Source organism: Pelobates fuscus, chromosome 9, assembly GCF_036172605.1.
Source record: "Pelobates fuscus isolate aPelFus1 chromosome 9, aPelFus1.pri, whole genome shotgun sequence".
Taxonomy (NCBI): domain Eukaryota; kingdom Metazoa; phylum Chordata; class Amphibia; order Anura; family Pelobatidae; genus Pelobates; species Pelobates fuscus.
In genome coordinates, this window is record NC_086325.1 from 85,104,482 (window position 1) to 85,126,339 (window position 21,858).

Below are 21,858 nucleotides of genomic sequence, written 5' to 3' on the forward strand. Positions count from 1 at the left end.
CATGAAGCTCCTTGGCCTGTCTCAAGCCTAAAAAGATCAACAATCTTTTTCAGAATTCCTCTAAGCGCACTGGTGGAAGATTGTGTATCCTGAGTGGACACTAGTTCTGGGTCTGCGGATTTATATTCCGAAGTTGGAAAATGATCAAAATCCAATCTATTTACCTTCTTAAATCTCCTGTAGACTCTACCACAGGGCCACCCAATAGGTAGATTCCCAGATGTTGTAGAATTACAACTCCAATGATGCTTTGCATGCATAGTTCAGAGACAGCATGGGTTTACTTCAGGTAGATCATGCCAAACTAATCTTATTTTTTTTTTGATTGGGTAACTAAAATAATAGATCAGGGTGGTGCAGTATACATTGCTTACCTAGATTTCAGTAAGGCACACGTAGGCCCCATGGATAAGATTTCCCTGTGGATAATTTTGTAGTGTATAGATCTCCCAACAGATCTTTTTTTTTTTTGTAATTCAAAGTTTATTTGTTTTTTCCAAAATCAGGTAGAATTAACATTTTGGAATTGGGGTACAGAAATAAAAAGGGGTGGGGTGGGAGGGGAAAGGACAAATTACAGGCGAACACAGTTGTACGTATGCAACAAGGTACTCTTTCCATTAGTTTACACGTTTTTCTGCTGACTCAAGGTCTACAACGTTCAGAACTCATATGATTACAACTCTGTACAGATTAACACATAAGTCCCTTTTGTCTGGCTGCGTTGGGTGTACATTTATGGCCATGTGGTTTTCGTGGTTTCCCTTGCTTTTCTCTAGGGTTATACACTTCTATTACCTCGTCTCTTTTCATTTTGTATACCTTCCTAACTGGTGTATTTACCCTCACACCTGGGTGTTACTGTCGATACCACTCACGGTATCCTTTTTCTGGTGGCGTATCCGCTATCTTACATTCATCCTAGCGTTTATTTGTTCCTAAACTCTGGGTTTGACACATGTAATCCACGTTTCGTGTGCCTTGTGAATATGTGTGCGTACTCCGAATTGCTGCACCGCCATAAGTTCGTACTCCCAGTTTTGGTCTATCTGTTTAACTAAACCCTCCACCGAGGGAGGTGTTGTTTTTTTCCACATTCTAGATATCAGTAAATTTGCTGATACAATGGTGTGGTATATTATCGTTTTAATGTGTTTCGGTGCGCCACTCGGTATCATGAATAGGACACAAGTTTGTGGGTTGTCCAGTCTTGGTGTTGGTAAAACCTTACTTATTAGTTGGGCTACCCCCTTCCAGAATTGATCAAGTATCGTGCACGACCACCACATGTGTAACATCGTTCCCACCGCACTCCCACATCTCCAACATTTGTTACTTGAGTTTGGCCATATATTGTGGAGTTTATCTGGCACTAGATACCAGCGGTACATTATTTTGCGTTGTAGCTCCAAATGTGAATTACATGCTGTCAGCCCCTTATGTGCTGTATATGCGGCCTCCCATGTGTCGTCCGGGATTGTCACTCCCAACTCTAAGTGCCATGCTTTTTTTATCCTGTGTAATGAATGTGATTGTGCCCTGATTAGCTCCTGGTAGCCCCAGGATAGTGTTTTCTTGAGGTTTGTAGTGCCCACACAATGTTGCTCAAACTTGGTCATTGTCCCTGTGTCCTCTATATTTTTTCTTTCCCCCAATTTGTCTGCTACGTATGACTTTAGTTGTAGGTACGAAAACGTGGTATTGCTAGGTAATGTGTACTCCATCCGTATTTCCGGGAGTGTTTTCAAGCGCCCCCTATCTATAACCTGGTATATATGGCGTATCCCCCCCCTTACCCACGTCTCCCATGGGAAGGTTGGTATTTCCAACCCTATTGTCTGTAATGGTGTGGCTAGGGGGAGTGATTGTTTCGACACCATCTCATTCCTCATTTTATTCCATGCTTGTAGTAGGGTCTGAGTGCTAGGCAGTAGTTTGTCGTGTGTACTTCTAGGGCATTTCCCTTGCCATAGGACTGCTCTCAGGTCTGTTTTTGGGGCCCAATGAGATTCAATAGCTACCCACTGTGGTGCTGTAGTGGGGTGGTTTATTTGTGCTATATTGTGGAGATACGCTGCCCTGTAGTAGGCTGTCAGGTTCGGGAGGCCCAGCCCTCCCTTCTGTACTTTCTGTTGTAGGGTTCCCATTGCCACTCTAGCTTTTTTACCTTCCCATATGAAGGTGTTAATGGCATGTTGCATGTTTTTAAGAAATTGTTTCGGGATGGGTATTTGTAGTGTACGGAAAAGGTATTGGATTTTGGGGATAAGAGACATTTTCACCTCTGCTATTAGGCCAGTCCACGATAGGAACTTCCCCTTCCATGCCTGCATGGAGTCCGTGAATTCCCTGTGTAGACGTGCGTAATTATGGTGAAATAGTTGAGATTGGTTTTTTGTAAGTTTAAGGCCCAAGAATGTCAGGTAGTCGTGTCTCCAGTCCAGAGGGAACGCTGTGGTTAGTCTCGTCATCAAGTTTCCCTCAATGTGCATCCCCAACGCTTGCGTCTTAGTTACATTTAGCTTGTAGTAGGAGACCGCTCCATATGCGTGCACGTGCGCCATCAGGTTTGGCAAGGATATCATGGGTTGTGTTAATGTGATCAGAATATCATCGGCGAAGAGGTTAAGCTTATACTCTCTACCGCCTATGGTGATGCCATGAATAGATGGTTCTGCTCGGATGGATGCCGCTAATGGCTCCAGTGCCAGAATATACAGTAGTGGGGATAAGGGGCATCCCTGCCTAGAACCGTTTGTTATCGTGATCTGTTCGGATACGAACCCCACGTTAAGTACTTTCGCCGTTGGGCGGGAGTATAATGCTCTCACTGCATTTGAGAATTGCCAGGGGAATTTGTATTTCTGGAGTACTGTTTCTAGAAAAGGCCAGTTGAGACGATCAAAGGCCTTTTCCGCGTCCAAAGACAGCAGGACCCCCTCTACCCGTCCCCTGCGTAGACTATGCATGAGGTCTAACACCTTCCTTGTGTTGTCCGATCCCTGTCTACCTGTGGTGAAGCCCACCTGGTCATCATGTATCAATGTGGGAATGATATGTTTTAGCCTAGTCGCCTGAATCTTAGCATATAGTTTCGTTTCAGTGTTGAGCAGCGATATTGGCCTGAAATTTGGACTGCATGTGGGAGGTTTCCCTGGTTTGGGAAGCGTTATTATGTGGGCCCCCAGCATGTCTGCCGGTGCTTCTGCTGTGTGGGTTATGGAGTTAAATAGATTTGCTAGGTGTGGTGCGAGTATAGCCGCAAATTGTTTGTAGTATATGTTGGTGAACCCGTCAGGTCCTGGCGCCTTCCCGTTCGGGAGGTGCGCAATGGCTTGTAGGGCTTCTTCTTTCGTGATGGGGGCTTGTAGGCTCCCTATCTGTGTCTCGTCTAGGCAAGGCAAAGTTACACCCTCTAGGTATTGTTCTATAGATAATCGTGACGGTTGGGGGGTGGCCGGGTCTTTACCTAAGTTATACAACGTCTCGTAGTACTCAGCGAAGACGTCGCTGATGTCCTTGGGCGTGACTTTTTTTTCTCCTTTTGAATTTATAATGAATGGGATTTTTGATTGTGCGTTCCTATGAGATAGTCTCCTTGGTAGTAATTTGCTTGCTCTATTCCCTTGGGCGTATTGCGTTGCGTTAAGCTTCCGCATAGCAAATCCCACCTTCACTAAGTCGTGCTTTTTAATTTCTTCCATTACTGCTCTAATTTGTTCCTTAAGTTGTGGGGTTGGTTTCAGTTGGTTCTGTCTATTTAGATTGTACAGAGTTGTTAGGCAATCTTTCATCTTAGTTTGGGTTGCCCGTTTCTGAGCGCTGGCTTTCCCTATAATTATTCCCCTGATTACCGGTTTATGGGCCTGCCATAGTGTTTCCGGAGAGATGTCAGGAGTTTGGTTTGCGGTGAAATAGTGGTTCATGTCATCTTTAAGTTTAGTAGTAAATAGGGGGTCTGAGAGCAAAGACTCGTTAAGTCTCCACGGGCTACGGTGTTTGTAGTCGTACGCATCCCGTAGTTCTAGTGTGGTCGGTGCGTGGTCCGACCACGTTATGTTACCGATGGTGCATGTTAGGAGTTGGTTTAGGGATGTCCCGTTTAAGTAGAACCCGTCTATCCGCGAGTATGAGTTGTGCACCTGAGAGAAGAAGGTATAATCCCTCTCCCCCGGGTGCAGCACTCTCCAAGCGTCGTAGAAGTTATATTCCCCAAGTAGTCGCGTTAGGGGTTTGCATTCCCTCTTTAGAGTAGCTGATCTGGGAGTGTTTGGTTGTACCGTAGTGTCCCACTGGGGGTCTAGTATGTGGTTTAGGTCCCCGCACATGAGTGTGACGCCCCTCTGGACTGGTTGAAGCAGTGTGATTATTTTGTGCAAGAAATTCCTCTGGTTTGTGTTTGGTGCGTAGATGTTGACTATCGTGTGTTCCACATTATTGATTTCGCATACTAATATTATATATCTTCCCTCTATGTCTACGGATTCGTATATCAGGTTGAAGGACACATCCTTGCTAATGAGAATAGAGACCCCTTTGGTTTTGGATGCAGAGGTGCTATGGAATTGCGTGGTGTATTGCGCCTGCGCTAGAGTAGTCGCCTTTTTGAAGTGGGTTTCCTGCAGACACACTACATCAGGATGCTCCCTGCGCAGGTCTCTTGTGAGGCAATATCGCTTTACCGGAGTGTTTAGACCCTTTACATTATGACAATATATTTTCATATTCTATAGCATTATATCTGGATTTTGCTTTTGGGGAGACGAACATGTCTGTCTCACAATCTGTGAATCTCGGTTTTCTGCTTGCGTGCCCTGTTTTTTCTCGACTCACGTCGCTTGGTTTCTCCTGGCGATGTGCCAGCCTGTCCTGATACCCAGAGACCCCATCTATGAGGTTTCCCTCACTAGACTGTACCTGCTTCGGGTGGTAGGGTGGGGGAGGGGGGTGTAAGGGTAAACAAAAAACATTTGCGCCTTCAAGGTATACAACTTGAAGAGCCGACAACATAACAAATATGACAACTATGATATCAGCAATACAATTGAACATTCCCCACTGAAGGGTAAGGCACCTATTACTCGGTGCCATTGGGTGCGTGGTAAACTCTTTTATTATGTATAGCATAACTAAGTGAGCACGCTAAGCCCATGTCTCGTTGTGGATGATTTTGTGTGCGTCTATATGCCGGAGTGTAACGGCTGAGGTGAATGATGATGCGAACCCGTGTGAAGTGAGCATTTTGTTGTGGTTGCCCCTTTTTTTTTTTTTTTTTATATATATATATATTAGTAGTTCCCTTATGGTGCGTTTGTCTCCCTGCATGTGGGTCTGGGATTGCAAGGCATGATCATATGCCATTTGTATGATTATTGTGCGTGTTGTTGTCTGCTTGTGTGTCTGCGTGCAGGTGCAGTGTATGTGTCTGGTATACTTGCAGCTCGAGCTCGCTCCACTCCGTTGGGATCTCTGCCTTTCACAACCCATACATTAAGTCCTCAGCACAGTTCAATTTTTGGTTCTTTTCCATTCCGGAGACAGTCTGTATTGGGCCGTCGCCGTCTTTCCCTCCTGTGTATTTTGGATGCCCCAGTTGCGTAGCAGTTTGCGGCCTTCCTCCGGGGTGTTGACTACCGTGATCGTGCCATTCCTACTGACCAACAGACGTATTGGGTATCCCCAGCGGTACTGGATGCTGTTTTTGCGCAGGGTTTCCGTGGTGTCTTTAAATTCTTTTCTTTTTTGTAGTGTGGCTGCCGACAGATCAGTGAAAATTTTTATTTGCCGGAATTTCTGAGGCAATTCTCTGCCCGCCCTTGTTGCCTGAAGGATCGCCTCCTTCACGTGAAAATAGTGTAGGTGGGTGAGTATGTCCCTAGGTGTGTCCTGTGGCAGGAACGATTGTTTTTGGACCCTGTGGTACCTGTCCAGGATCAGAACCTCCGCCGGGAGATCTGGGACCAGCGCCTGGAAATATTCAATTAGGAAGGCATGTATATCAGGTTGTTTCACCTCCTCCGGAATGCCCCGGAGTCTCAAGTTCTGTCTCCTTGAACGGTCTTCCAGATCCATGACTTTGCGTTGTGTTTGGTCCAGTTGTTGCTGCAGGTTTTGCACTTGATCTGCCATTTCGTTGTGAGCGGATGCTTGCTCCTCCACGCGCTGTTCCACTCGCGCGGTCCTGTCTCCCAGCTCCTGCATGTCCTTCTGGATCTCCCTCAGAGTGCCATGGATGGACGTCAGGATTTTGCTGGACATATCCTCCAGGCAGTTCTGAAGGAAGTCTTGTGTAACTGGCAGGTTATGTGAGCCAGGGGAGATCTGCAGCGGCAGTGTATCATTCCCGCCGTCGCCATCATGGTCCTGGTCTGTCAGGCCTGCAGCTTTTGGCGTCGACGATCGGGTAGTAAAAAACCCCGATCTGTCGGGTTTGTCCGCCTGTTTCTTCTGCTTGGGTTGAGACATATTGTTACTGGTCGTAGATACCGGTTTTGTCCCGTTGGATATGCTTTTTTCTTAGCTTTCTGGGCTAGCGTTGAGCGGAGCTCAGAACAGTGCGGCCATCCGCGTTGCTCGCTAAGCCACGCCCCTCCCAACAGATCTTGATGTGTTGTTTATAATGTTTGGTAAAGCTATTAAATTTAATTATGTATAAGATATTTTACCAGGAAGGTTACATTGAGATTTCTCTCGTTTTCAAGTATGTCCTGGGTTCACAAAACATTGCATTGATACAATAGGATATAATAAAATACAAAAACAATATATACAAAATTTCACATAGAACAGGTAGAAAATAGATAATCAACCATGACAGGTGCATTCTGTTTTGAGATATGTAGATTCGAAAAAATACAAATACACACAATCACCCGTGAACAAAGTGATTTGTGTAAACAAAAATAAAAACTTAACTTATAGGTACACAGCTTCCCAAGGTTATTTCCCAGCTGAATGCGGGAAGGATTTAAAATCTTCGGTGAATGAGCTACACCTAGAGGAAGATGCCGGGTAACGAATGGAAATTCAGAAGAGGGAAGAAACCCACTATTCCACCAATGACTTGAAGGGGTTAGCCCTATATAAGACCTTTTTTTTGGTAGTGTTTTTAGGATGCCTTGTTAGCTATTGTACATGTAACTGTTGTTTTTATTGAAAGAGGTCCCTGAGGAAGTCCTTTTGTATAAGGACGAAACGCGTAGTACCGGTGACCTTTTTATATTTGTTTTTATTTTTATTTTGTACACCTCCTGATTTTATGAGTGAATAAATTGCCTTTGAAGTATTCATCTGGTTGGAGTCTTTTGGATCATCTCGCTGACCCTGATACCCCACTGGCTACCACTCGAGGAGGGACACCTAATAACACCCCCCATTTACATCGTGGGGAGGCACCCATAAAACGCTTTAACAATTTGGAACTTGTGAGTGCATATAAACCAGTATATTATTTTGAGTATCAAACAATATTTGCACTGTCTTATCCTCTATTTTAGGTACACCAGCAGAATCCCTAAAACATCCTATCATTCATACAGTTGTTATATGGTTATCAGCTGGGAAATAACTTATAGGTACACAGCTTCCCAAGGTTAAGTTTTTATTTTTGTTTACACAAATCACTTTGTTCACGGGTGATTGTGTGTATTTGAATTTTTTCGAATCTTTGTTGTATTCCCAGTATTGTAATACATATCCATATTGTGTTTTAAATTACGTATAATGGCAGATAGCAGTAGCTATTTACAAAGGATACAGAAAGCAAGATCACAAAAGTTTGAGTCAATGTTTAAAAATGTAGCTAAACCAAAATATGTGGAGGGACTAGAGGAATTGTTCAAACAGAAAGAGAAACTGCTGAATTTGGAAACGAAAAAATGGTGGGAAATTGCTTTCCTGGAGAGTTATCTAAAGGAAAATCTCATTCCAAGGGGACTCCGTATAGATAAAACTCCAGCTTTTGGTTTAGATAATGAAGAATTTTTGAATAAGTGGGACGATATTTTGTTTAATTGTTCTTGTCAATTAATGACATTACTATTGAATCTTTCCAAAGCAAGTAAGATAAAGGCTGAAGAGGACTTGGAAATTTTAGACAAGACAGAGGTTGGAAACAGGGAGGACCCAGAATACAAAGAGAAAGAGGAAATCATGTTCAAAACACTAAAAGATTTAGATGAAAAAATCTCAGACACTAAAACTAATAAATATTTAAGGGATAAAGAGGATATGACACATAATATCTTCTCCACTAAGAATAAGGTTGCTCGTAGGAGATTAGGAAGATCTAACGCCAAAAGAAAATTTACTAGAACCCCATCAATGAATTTTAGAAAGAGAACCCCAGAGAGGAAAGGAAATCACCATATAATTTTGGGAAAAGAATTCCATCAATTAATTCTAGAAAAAGAACCTCAAATGAGAGAAAGGATGTTATCAAATGACCCCAGAAAGGGGACTCCAGAGAGAGGAAGGGGAGTATCATACAAAAAAAAAAAAACCCAGAAAGAGAGGGGAGGCCATCTTATAGGAGAATGGCAGATGAAAATGTAAATAGAAATGTAAATGATATGGAACGATCCCCTGGTGGAGGAATAAACCGTTTTGGATCTTATGCACAGGCCATGAAAAACAAAGATGAGAATAGAAAAGGGAACACCTCTGACTTAAGAGAAGAGGAAAATTTTCAAGGGAGAGCAAGAGCCCCCAAAGAGAAAATGATCACTAATTATTTCCGCCCTCAAGAGAAAAGGTGGGAACATCCCAACCGGTTCTCTCACCTATACACGGAATCCCCACAAAAAAGAAAACGAGCAGAGGATCAGGAGAGATACCAAGGGAGGGATTAGAAGTATCAGGGGAAGAATTAAGAAGGGGTATTGTGAATTTATCTGGAGTAAGTTTGACAGAACAGGAGATTCAGTTGCTAGAGAAGGGAATGAAATTTGCCCCTAATCAGGAGGCGGACGATTTCCAATTGTATATTAATTTTAAAAAATGTATTAGATCTATGACGGTGACGAGACATTTTTTAAAGTTTCCCATTCCAACTGGGGAAGATGTTGGAGATGAGCTAAATAGTGCTCAAAAGAAATTTAAACAAAGGTCTAGGTTCTTTCCAGTGCAGAGTAAAGGGTCCTATTTGGAGACTTTTGAGAGTCTAGTTGAGAAGGACTTTGAAAAATGGGCAGGAATGAACAAACGAAAGGGAGGAAAGAGCACAAAATTTGACCAAGGGGGAACAACTAGCATTAAATAATTTAACCTCAAGGGAGGATATTATCATCAAGTAGGCAGACAAAGGCGGAGCAATAGTGATTATGTCGGAACAATACTACCGACAAGAAGCCTTTAATATTTTGGCAGATGGCAAGACATATATAAAGCTTGGGAGTGATCCCACTTTAGCCTTCAATAAAGAACTTAAAACCCTTCTGGAAGAAGCCAGAACTGAAAATATTATTTCTGATAGGAATTTTGAGTATCTTTGGAATCCTCATCCAGTCAGTCATTCTGATTTTTTACTTTATCCCGAAAATTCATAAAAATTAGAAAAATCTGCCAGGACGCCCAATAATCAGTGGCATTGAGTCAATTACAGCCAATTTATCTGCTTTTTTGGATTTTCATTTACAGAAACATGCGCAAAAGGCACGGTCATACACCAAAGACACAAAATCGTTTTTACAAGAGATTGAAAATCTGTAGTGGCAGGAGGGTTACAGCTGGGCCACACTGGATGTGACCTCGCTGTACACGGTCATTAGCCATGATCTCGGGTTGGAGGCAGTTGCCTATTATTTGGATAGGGATGGAGACATTTCTCTAGGCCTTAAAACCTTCATACTTTTTGGTATTCAGTTCATATTGGAACATAATTATTTCTTCTTTGACAAATCGTTTTTTCTACAACTGGTGGGGAGCGCCATGGGTACCAGGTTCGCCCCCCAGTTATGCCAATATATACATGCGCAGATGGGAAGACCTCTGCGTGTGGTCAGGGCATGACCCATGTATTAGAAAGAGTAGACTGCGGTCAGTGTACTATTTGATTTTGCTTTGATGTATATATGGGAATTTTGTAATTTAGGTACTGTTCCAAAGAGCATTGTGACAGTTTTGTCAGTGTTTAGGAAGAGTTTGTTTTTTGTGATCCACTTTTCTACCTCTGGTCTTGGAGCACAGCCTCGAGCTGCGGTAGATCGGATTTGCTTGCATAGATTACTGTGTGGTCTGCGTTCATGTGTACAGTTGAGGATTTTCAGACATTAGGCATATCATTTATAAATAATGTGAATAGTAGGGGGCCGATAATGGAACCTTGGGGAACACCAAACATGACTGGGAGAGGGAGGGAGTCGCTGTCAGAAATGGACACATATTGTAATCGATCCGATACATATGATGGAAACCAGGTTAGGGGACAATCACCAATACCCAAGTTTTTTAGTTTGTGCAGTAGAATGTCTACTGTGTCAAAGGCCTTTGCAAAATCAAGGAAAACAGCTCCAGTTAGGTCTCCTTGTTCCATGCCAGTTTGGATGTCTTTTAAGAGGGCAGTTGTAGTTGAGTGATTTGGGCGAAAGCCTAATTGATCAGGGGTCAGATAGTTTGATTGTTGGTAATACTCACATAGTTGCGTATAGACGCATTTTTCTAAAATTTCTGACAATACTGGGAGCAATGATATCGGGTGATAGTTAAATGAGTATAAATGTTACGTGGAGTCAAATTAACGTCTGAAAAAAAGATTTCAACATCCTGGCACCATTGTTTAGGATCAGTGATTGAGGATAAAAAACCTGCCATGATATTTAGCAATTAAATGCTAGGATATATTTCCTTCAAACTAAATAACGGTGATGGACACCTATGGCTAAGAAATTAAAATGGAGATGCACTAAAACGTGCAGATCAGAAGGTAGTCTGAGCCTGAAACACTGAAATAGGAGATTAAGTTTGTGCAATATATTTTCCTTACTGTAATCATAGATTAGTTTTGATTAGACCAGAATACAAAGTTTATCATTCTGTGTACATATAAGCCATTGCTACCTCAGCACATTCTAATGTTTATTTAGGAAGCTTTAACAATCACTGCTGTGTATCCCTTCCCCCGTGCTGCGTTCAAAACAGAAAATAGTGCAGCTGTTTGTAACAAGTCTTGGCTGTAAACTAGCAATCAGTAAGGGATATCCACAAACATGTATATAAATATAATTGCACCAGGTTATGGATGTCATACCACAAGTCATTACAACATAAGCGTGCGCACGGGGTGTGCCGGGTGTGCCTGGGCACACCCTAATCCCCGCGGCACGCCTATGGATTAAGTCCTGCAGGAACGGAGTTCCTGCACTTTTTATGAGTGCAGCGCCCCCAAATGCCCCCTTTCCTCCCCCTGTCATGGGGGGGGGGGTAAGAGGTGATGGACCCCAAACCCCCCTCCTCCCCCGGTCGGGCGCCAGTCTTCATCTCAGCCGCGGCGAGGGAGCTGTGTGCTCTCTGCTTCCTCTCGCCGCGCGCCGTTTGCTGATGCCGGAGCCGGAATATGACGTCATATTCCGTCTCCCAGCTACAGCAGACAGCCCGCGCGGTGAGAGGGAGCAGAGGGCACACAGCTCCCTCGCCGCGGCTGAGATGAAGACTGGCGCCCGACCCACTGGACCCCAGGGACAAGTCCACGCCAGCACTCCAGGTAGGGAGGCTGGGTGGACATTTTTTAATAAAAAAATAATAATTTGTTTGTCTGTGAATGTGTGTGTATGTGTGTGTCTGAATGTGTGTGTATATGTCTGTATGTGAATGTATGAGTGTGTGTCAGTGTATGTGAATGTGTGTGTGTGTATGTTTGTCTGTGAATGTATGAGTGTGTGTGTGTGTCTGAATGTGTGTGTGTGTCTGAGTATGTGAATGTGTGTGTGTATGTTTGTTTGTGAATGTATGAGTGTGTGTGTCTGAATATGTGTGTGTCTGAGTATGCGTGTCAGTGTGTGTGTGTGCATATATATATATATATATATATATATATATACACACACACACACACACACACACACACACACACATTGGAGTGTATATTATTTTTTTTGGTGGGGGGAATCTTGGGAGAGTTCCCACACTTTATTCCCCAGGACTTTATTCTCCCCTGTCGGCTCACACAGAACCGGCGCTATCTGAGTGCCGGCTCTGCTCTAAGCCTCCATGGGCCGGCGGGGAGATCAAAGATCTACCTCACCGGCCCACAGCAGCATGGAGGGAGGCAGGAGAGGACCCGGGGAACTCCAGACAGCAGCTCCGCCAGGTTCCTCTCGCGATATCTTAGCGTTGCCATGACAACGCTCAGATCTCGCGAGAGTTAACTCTAGCCCCGCAGGCTAGAGTTAACTCTCCACTGGACCACCAGGGATGGCACATGGCAGCAAGGATTCCCCCCTCCCTACATAAGGTACAAAGGGAGGGGGGATATTTACTAATCTGCCCCCACCTCCACAAACCCTCCAAACATACAGAACACACACACATACAGCACCCACACACAAACAGCACCCTCACACAAACAGCACACACACATACAGTACACATACAGCACCCACACACACAGTACACTAACCACACTCTCACAAACACACAACACCCTCACACACAGCACACTAACAGCACCCTCACAAATACACGACACCCACACACATCACACAAACCGCACCATCACACACACACACATCACCCTCACACACACACACAGCACACTAACAGGACCCCAACAAACACACACACCCAAACAGCACCCTCAGAAACACACACACACAAACACCCTCACCCACATAGCACACTACCAGCACCCTCACACACACACATCACACTAACAGCACCCTCACACACAGCACACACACACACACAGCAGTGTGTGTATATATATATATATATATATATATATACACACAGACACACATACACATGCGGCGTGTGTTTGTGCTTTAGGGTGCACACCCTAATGCAATAGGCTGCGCACGCCTATGCATTACAAGCTTAGTTGCTTCTCACCATAGCATTCAAGTAGGATGAAATAAATATAGTAGGACAGGACAAGCCCCAGTTCAGTTAATTCGCTCAGCAATCCATCACAAAGGATGGGTTCAAATGACACAGGAATGACAAAAAAACAAAACAAACTAACACGGTTTATTGGACTTCATTGGTACAAGGACACTTCACACAAAGTCTCTGATTGCGTCAAGCTTTTTATGCATACATGTGACTCTCCATTTTCAAGGTAGAAAAACTCTCTGCTTCATCCATCATATCTTACCTTTGTGAGTAGTGATGCAAATGGATAAAGTGACCAAAATAATTTAACTAAAGCCCTCTCATTCTCTTCCCCTTCTTCCACTACTAGCCTTCCCCCCGTCTGCTGCTACAGGAGAAAAGCAAGCAATGTTGTATTTGTCAAATCAAGCTAAAAATTATAGAGTATTACAGGAATAACTTCCCAACAGAATTTTACTGCAACTCCCATTATCCCCAGCCAAGCACAATTTGCCTGTTCCAACTTCCTATATCCGTGTTACGTCTGCATTGAGAAAACAAACCTGTTTTAATGTCATATTGCTTTCCTAGAATGAAAACTGGCTCATCTGTATCAGGCAGTTCCTCCAAATCTAGGCAGTCTGGAAAGGCAGCTTGATATTCATACTTCAATAAAGCTGAAATAAGAGAATACAGGAGAATGAGCAACTGCAAATTGTAAAACCAACACAACAAAGCAGGAAAAATAGCAGTTTGACTTTCTTCCAAATCAATTGCTTTGGCCTAATAATTGAATTCATCTTGTCAACTCTCCACAATTCCCAGTAGATTAAATAACCATCTCATCTCAATGAGACAAACCACTTTCCTGTTCTTGACACACAACAGTGCTTAAATAGAACTGTATCTTAATTTATTATTAGTATGTATTACCAATATTTCTAACTCCGACAGGTAAAAATTAAAACAAACAGAAATCACGAAGTATAATATGTTAATTCAGGGACTTAAAAGTATACTCCAGGAATCTGGACAAGTTTGTCACAAAGTCACTTACCTTTATCTCTGTAAAACATTTCCATTTCCAAGAAAAGGCAATGTTTTCATTTGGCAAAAAACACAACTCTCATGGCTGTTAGACAGTCACTAGAAGTGCTTCCTCTTTCAAGACCTTTAATTTTCGAAAGACGTCACGCCAAATGCAGCTAATTCAGAAATTCTGGATTCAGCAGTGACTTTTATGAGAAGCATTGGACTGGCAGATCATGGTGATTGCCATGCATGTGCCATAGGTCTACAATGCTTGCTTCTATTAGAAACATTGGACTGGCAGATCGTGGTGATTGCCATGCATGTGCCATAGGTCTACAATGCTTGCTTCTATTAGAAACATTGGACTGGTAGATTATGGTGATTGCCATGCATGTGCCATAGGTCTACAATGCTTGCTTCTATTAGAAACATTGGACTGGCAGATCATGGTGATTGCCATGCATGTGCCATAGGTCTACAATGCTTGCTTCTATTAGAAACATTGGACTGGTAGATTATGGTGATTGCCATGCATGTGCCATAGGTCTACAATGCTTGCTTCTATTAGAAACATTGGACTGGCAGATCGTGGTGATTGCCATGCATGTGCCATAGGTCTACAATTCTGCTTTGAGAAACATTGGATTGGCAGATCGTGGTGATTGCCATAAGTCTACAATGCTTCTATTAGAAACATTGGACTGGCAGATCGTGGTGATTGCCATGCATGTGCCATAAGTCTACAATTCTGCTATGAGAAACATTGGATTGGACCGGAGGTCATCATAACTGATGGTTTCACTGTGGGCAGATCAGACTGTAGAGAGGAGACTTCCCCAGCACTGGATTACAAGTATATAGTTATTATTTATTTACCATTTAAAAAAGGAGGGCTCATTGTAACCAAATAAAGATCAGATGTAAAAAAAAAATTATATATAATTATATATATATATATATATATATATATATATATATATATATATATATATATATATATATATATATAAGAAATAATGAATGAGAGCACTCCAAAGGACTTGATGAAAAAATTTTTTATCTGTGTACAAGAAGATCGACGTTTCGACCCGCAGGTCTTTATCAAGATAACATCAAATATAAAACAGTGTCTTTATATAGCAAGAGTGATTAACCGGTAATTACTTACCCTAACGTGACCGTGATGCCCCACCATCATGTGTAACCGCTATGTGATAATTGCGGTGTGACGTGTAGCATGCGTCGCAAAGTGATGACGTGAAAAGTGTGTGTCCAATGAAAGTTGTGGATGAGCGTCATGTAACTATGGCAACCGCCATTAGGTGCGCATGCGTGACAAAGTGAAATACGGAACATTTAAAAACATAGGAAGACAATCTAACAGCTATTATGAGTAAAGAGAGCTGATTATGTCCCAGCCTGGATTTCATCAAATGATGCATATTTGATTTGTTAACATAAAAAATGCGCAACTCATGGAGTTAGTGAAGGAGCGTCATGTAGCCATGGAAACCTCCTTTACGTGCGCATGCGTAAAAAGATGTAAGGCTCTCAAAGGGACATACGAAGAAGATCTAACATATGTATAAGCAAAATATGCTAACTGTGTCCCGGCCTACGTTTAATCAATAGTACATACCTAAGTGATGATGGATCGAATGAATATAACTAATGTGACGTGATGAGAGTGTGTGAGAGTGACATACGAAGAAGATCTGGCATATGTATAAGCAAGATGTGCTAACTGTGTCCCGACCTGCATTTAATCAATAGTACATAGCTAAGTGATGGTAGATCGAATGAATAGAACTAATGTGACGTGATAAGAATATGTGAAAGTGGCAAGAGGTGGGATGAGAGTGAATGAAAAAAAAGTGTGTGGACTCCTGGCGATCCAGAGAGATAAAGAGTGAAACAAGTGTGCTAAAAGTGAGGAGAAAACAAACTAAGATATGTGTGGTGATGAACAAATACGTTGTGACACCAAAACGTGTATGTAAACAGAGTGGGGGAGAAAAGAGGAAAAGAAGAGAAGAAAGTGTGAGCTGTGAATGGGAGTGTATATACAACTAGTAAATCTATAAACATATGTACAAAACTGTAAGAACCTAAAAAGCCAGGCATGGGAAAAATGTATCGATGCTAAATATAACATATAGGTCTAGGCGATAAACTAAAGAATGACTATATATACCATATGTGTGAGCATTAGCATAAAAAAATAGCAAATAATTATTTCTAAAGATGGATATGAGAGACAATATTTAACGATTGTCCAAGAAAGAATGGAACGATATGTATTCGTTAAGGCCTCTAGGGTGCCCTGTGTCGAGTGTCCTTATCCAATACGCTTCACGTTGAAGCAGGCTTTTCGAGCGGTCACCTCCTCTGGACAGCGGGGGATATGATCGATGGCTATAAATTTATAGCCATCGATCATATCCCCCCGCTGTCCAGAGGAGGTGACCGCTCGAAAAGCCTGCTTCAACGTCAAGCGTATTGGATAAGGACACTCGACACAGGGCACCCTAGAGGCCTTAACGAATACATATCGTTCCATTCTTTCTTGGACAATCGTTAAATATTGTCTCTCATATCCATCTTTAGAAATAATTATTTGCTATTTTTTTATGCTAATGCTCACACATATGGTATATATAGTCATTCTTTAGTTTATCGCCTAGACCTATATGTTATATTTAGCATCGATACATTTTTCCCATGCCTGGCTTTTTAGGTTCTTACAGTTTTGTACATATGTTTATAGATTTACTAGTTGTATATACACTCCCATTCACAGCTCACACTTTCTTCTCTTCTTTTCCTCTTTTCTCCCCCACTCTGTTTACATACACGTTTTGGTGTCACAACGTATTTGTTCATCACCACACATATCTTAGTTTGTTTTCTCCTCACTTTTAGCACACTTGTTTCACTCTTTATCTCTCTGGATCGCCAGGAGTCCACACACTTTTTTTTCATTCACTCTCATCCCACCTCTTGCCACTTTCACATATTCTTATCACGTCACATTAGTTCTATTCATTCGATCTACCATCACTTAGCTATGTACTATTGATTAAATGCAGGTCGGGACACAGTTAGCACATCTTGCTTATACATATGCCAGATCTTCTTCGTATGTCACTCTCATCACGTCACATTAGTTATATTCATTCAATCCATCATCACTTAGGTATGTACTATTGATTAAACGTAGGCCGGGACACAGTTAGCATATTTTGCTTATACATATGTTAGATCTTCTTCGTATGTCCCTTTGAGAGCCTTACATCTTTTTACGCATGCGCACGTAAAGGAGGTTTCCATGGCTATATGACGCTCCTTCACTAACTCCATGAGTTGCACATTTTTTATGTTAACAAATCAAATATGCATCATTTGATGAAATCCAGGCTGGGACATAATCAGCTCTCTTTACTCATAATAGCTGTTAGATTGTCTTCCTATGTTTTTAAATGTTCCGTATTTCACTTTGTCACGCATGCGCACCTAATGGCGGTTGCCATAGTTACATGACGCTCATCCACAACTTTCATTGGACACACACTTTTCACGTCATCACTTTGCGACGCATGCTACACGTCACACCGCAATTATCACATAGCGGTTACACATGATGGTGGGGCATCACGGTCACGTTAGGGTAAGTAATTACCGGTTAATCACTCTTGCTATATAAAGACACTGTTTTATATTTGATGTTATCTTGATAAAGACCTGCGGGTCGAAACGTCGATCTTCTTGTACACAGATAAAAAAATTTTCATCAAGTCCTTTGGAGTGCTCTCATTCATTATTTCCTGCATATCTACGCTCTGTAGCACCGAGGCATTTTTTGAAGAGTCAATCGTTAAAGGTAGAGTGCCAGATCTCGAATTTGTTTATATATATATATATATATATATATATATATACACACACACACACACACACACACACACACACATATATATAGTTATTTATAATGTTAGAGCTTTTCTTTACATGAGGTCCAAATTTCTATGTGCAAAATAAATGAAAAATTGCAGCAGCCTAGCATTGTTACACAAGTCTCGGTAAGAGGAAGTGAGATACCCTGATTAGAAAGCAGGTCAGATGTCCCTATCTCAGAAACTCATGATCACTGCTGCTAATTAAAATCCAAGCAAAGCAATATGTTCCATTCGCTTATAGGAATAGTTTTAAAGAGCTACTTTTAAAACTTTAGCACAATTAAACAGCTACTGAAATGTAGCTACTTGTTACACTAATTTAAAAATATATATATATATTTTATTTTGATTTATATCCTTTGCTAGGCACACCAAACAAAACACGCAAATACGTTAACCCTTGCAGTGGCATAAGCAATAATAATAATCATAAAGCATTATGTAAGAAAATTTAAAGGAACACACCAATGTTAAAAATATATAGTTTTGTTTATTTCTTTTAACATTGTGTGCGTTGTTTAGTAGGTTTAAATTATGGGTCCTTTCCTTTGAAAATAATAATAAAAAAAGCCATTAGACTTACCAGCAAAGCAGTGCCAGGACAGACTACTCACTGCAGTGGTTATGGTGCATAGAGGCTTTAAATAAAGCAAAATTGAAATGTCCACTATTCAAAGGAATGCAACATTAATACCACTCCACTTATAATTAAGAGACCTAGCAAAATTACTGTTAGGGGACAGGTAAAGGTTGTGGGTTTTCGTGTTGTTGCAGAAGGCTTCAAGATGCTGTGGATTGCAACTCAGGATTCAAAGCAACTTTAAAATTATACTTTAAGCGCCATAGCCACACAGCACGTGGATCACTTTTTGTATGCCACTACGGTGGAAGCCCAACAAGATCCAGTGAAATGTAAAACTATTCATAAACCGTTTAAACCCTGTAGTGGTTATGGAGATCAATGTTTAATTTAAGGGTGGATAAGCAACATGGGAATTGGGCCGCCTCTTCTGTAACTTGTTTTACTTTTTAAGAACTGCTGCTGTGGCTTCCTAGCGTAATGCACATTACTTGCCACGATCTGTTTACTATCACTAGCAGATTAAATGGCAACATGACTCAGGCCTTCACTAAACCAAATCAAGCTACAGGCAATGAAACTCCAGAGTCCTAACTCTTGTAAATGAAATTGATACAAAGTCATGCTCTTGCATTCTAAAATTAGCTGCACATAATTGCATATTTATTGTGGAGCTTGTCATTCCTAGGCTAAGAGGAGGTTTCAGAGACACTAATCATCTTGCTTGACTAGACTTGATAACATGAAGCTGGAAAACTCCTTACTTTTCAAAACTGTGTGGATCTGAAACAGCTTGCATGTCTAGCCTTCGTTGATCCATGAACCTCTTACAGTTAAAGGGATACTGTAGTGCCAGGAATACAAAGCTATATTCCTGGCACTACCTATCCCTCTGCCTCCCCCTTCCCTTGCGGTCCCCCACCCCCCGGTAAATAAAAGGGTTACAAACCTTTAATTTACTTATCTTATTCCGGCGCAGATGTCCCTCGGCGCTGGGTCGAAGCTCCGTCCCTCGATGAGCAGGGTTTAATGCGCATACACAGCAAATGCTGTGTGCGCATTAGACCTCCCCATAGGAAAGCATTAAATCAATGCTTTCCTATGGGGAAAAATCTGACGCTGGAGGTCCTCATGCAGAGCGGGAGGACGTCCAGCGTCAGATAACGGACCAAAAGTCTGTTACAATTCCGGAAGCGCCCACAGTGGCTGTCTGGTAGACAGCCACCGAGGGTAGACTTAGAGCTGCAATGTTTTACATTGCAGCACTAGGTTCAAACGGGACACGGCACCCAAACCAATTCAGTGAGCTGAAGTGGTATGGGTGCCTACAGTGTCCCTTTAACCTGTCATTTACAAATCATGTGCACGATTTGTCAGATAGGTAAAGATTTAAACCTATACTCAGTGTTGGGAAACTCATAATGCAATGTACTGAATAAAAGAACACTGTAGGCGCCATAACCACTCCAACACGTAGTACAGCCAGCAACACCTAGCTGAGAGCTGATCCTGGCATGCACTCCTGCAATCCATAACACCATAGGCCACTGCGATCGCTTGCCTTTGGGGACCTCTAAAATTGCTATTTTTAGCTAGCTGATCCCGACATAACAGTAGATAGAGATTATTTACAAACCTTAAAATGAAAAGGAAAAATTACAAGACTCTCCAACCATGTTGATTATATTAAATATTTGGACAGCTGGTAAAAATATAAAGGAACACTGCACTGAATATATAAAATTTTATTTTTCAAATTCCTCTATGTAAAATAGATTATTGCGCCTCACTTACTTTAAAAAATGACTAATTCCAGCACTGACAGCAGTCCTTTGTGGCTAGAACCGTGAGAATGCATGGCATCTTACAATTGTTTGTTGATGACAAGCAACACCCGCAAGTCCTTCAAAGTCAGCACACTTGGCATGCAGACATAAGCGACTTTAGTAAGAGTCAGTATGACAGCCAGGAAGTGTCATTCCTGGCTCTCTGAACCAAAGGGCTTGGGGGCCTGGTAAGGAGAGACATTTAAAAGAGACATTTGTCCGAAAGAATAATTAATAACGCTAAATGATTCTTTTGAAGGAGAAGACAGATGTGACGCAGGCACAGTTAAGTTGTCAAACTGTTTTAAAACAGCATATCAAATTACTCTGTGAGGATGCAAAGGTTGCTCCTGGTATACCAACCACTATAGTGGACTGTAGTGGTTATGGTGCTTCAAGTATTATTTTAGCCGTGTATAGTATTATTTTCTATTACCTTAGCTTTCGGCTATAAAACAAAAGAAAACATAAGTTTGAAAATATCTCATTTGTAAAAACAGATGAGCAATTAAAGTGATACTGTCACTTTTGATGTCTTTGCGTGACATCTCCACTTACTGTATGGCATCCCATAGGAACATGCAAATGGGAGATATACTGTACTCACCTGATGCACTCCGCTGTCATCATCATAATTTTTCTGTTGGAGATTTGTCTTCAACTCTTCATACTTCGTCCATCAGGATTCCGCGTCACTGAAGTACATTTGTATATATGGGGGAGACCAATATAGAGATCCAAACAAGATTCCACAACATCCCAAGTGCTCTCGCGAATGCACGTGAAGAATTAATTTTCTCACAGTTATGCTTAGAATTGACAAAGGTTTATGGAGGAAGCAAATTCCAACTCAGTCAATATGAGTATTTCAAAATGTTAGATTTATGAAATACTCAGAAGCTAAAGGGGCACTTTAAAAGCTCTGCCATGACATTTTCCAGCTTTTTTTATTTTTTTTTTACAGTTACCCATTCTGCATTAGATGACATACACTTTATATCTAAGACAAGGTCATTTACTAAAGTGTGAAATTTGAAGAATACATAGTAAATTTTAATTTAAAAAGAAAAAAGCCAGAATTAAAGGAAAACTATAGTGTTAGGTATACAAACATGAATTCCGAATGCTATAGTGCTCCCCTACTTATGTAGGTGACCAGCACCCTTGCATGGGTTAAAATATAAGATTTACCGTACTTACCTTACATCATGCAGCACGCTGGTTTCTATACGTCCACTCCGCCTACCTGGCTGAAATCACCAAGACTGATGAGCTTGGTCAATCCAGTGCTCCCCTAGAAGACGTACGGGAAGGCGAGTGTGTGTATGCGGGAAAAGACGCGCTGCGCCAATCAATGAGAGTCATTAAAGCTATAACTGAATGTAACTCTGTTTTATGCGTGGAAGCGTGTCTAGTGGATGTCTTATACAGCCACTAA

General features: G+C 41.8%; 1 protein-coding gene across 1 annotated transcript in view; it reads right to left on the reverse strand.

Annotated features, from left to right (window-relative positions):
* ATG4A (autophagy related 4A cysteine peptidase) overlaps positions 1 to 21,858 on the reverse strand; it is a 43,042-nt gene that overhangs the window by 20,577 nt on the left and 607 nt on the right. The window contains exon 2 of the mRNA XM_063430983.1: positions 13,590 to 13,703. Within this exon, the coding sequence (XP_063287053.1) occupies positions 13,590 to 13,703 (114 nt within the window). The remainder of the gene's footprint in view (positions 1 to 13,589; positions 13,704 to 21,858) is intronic.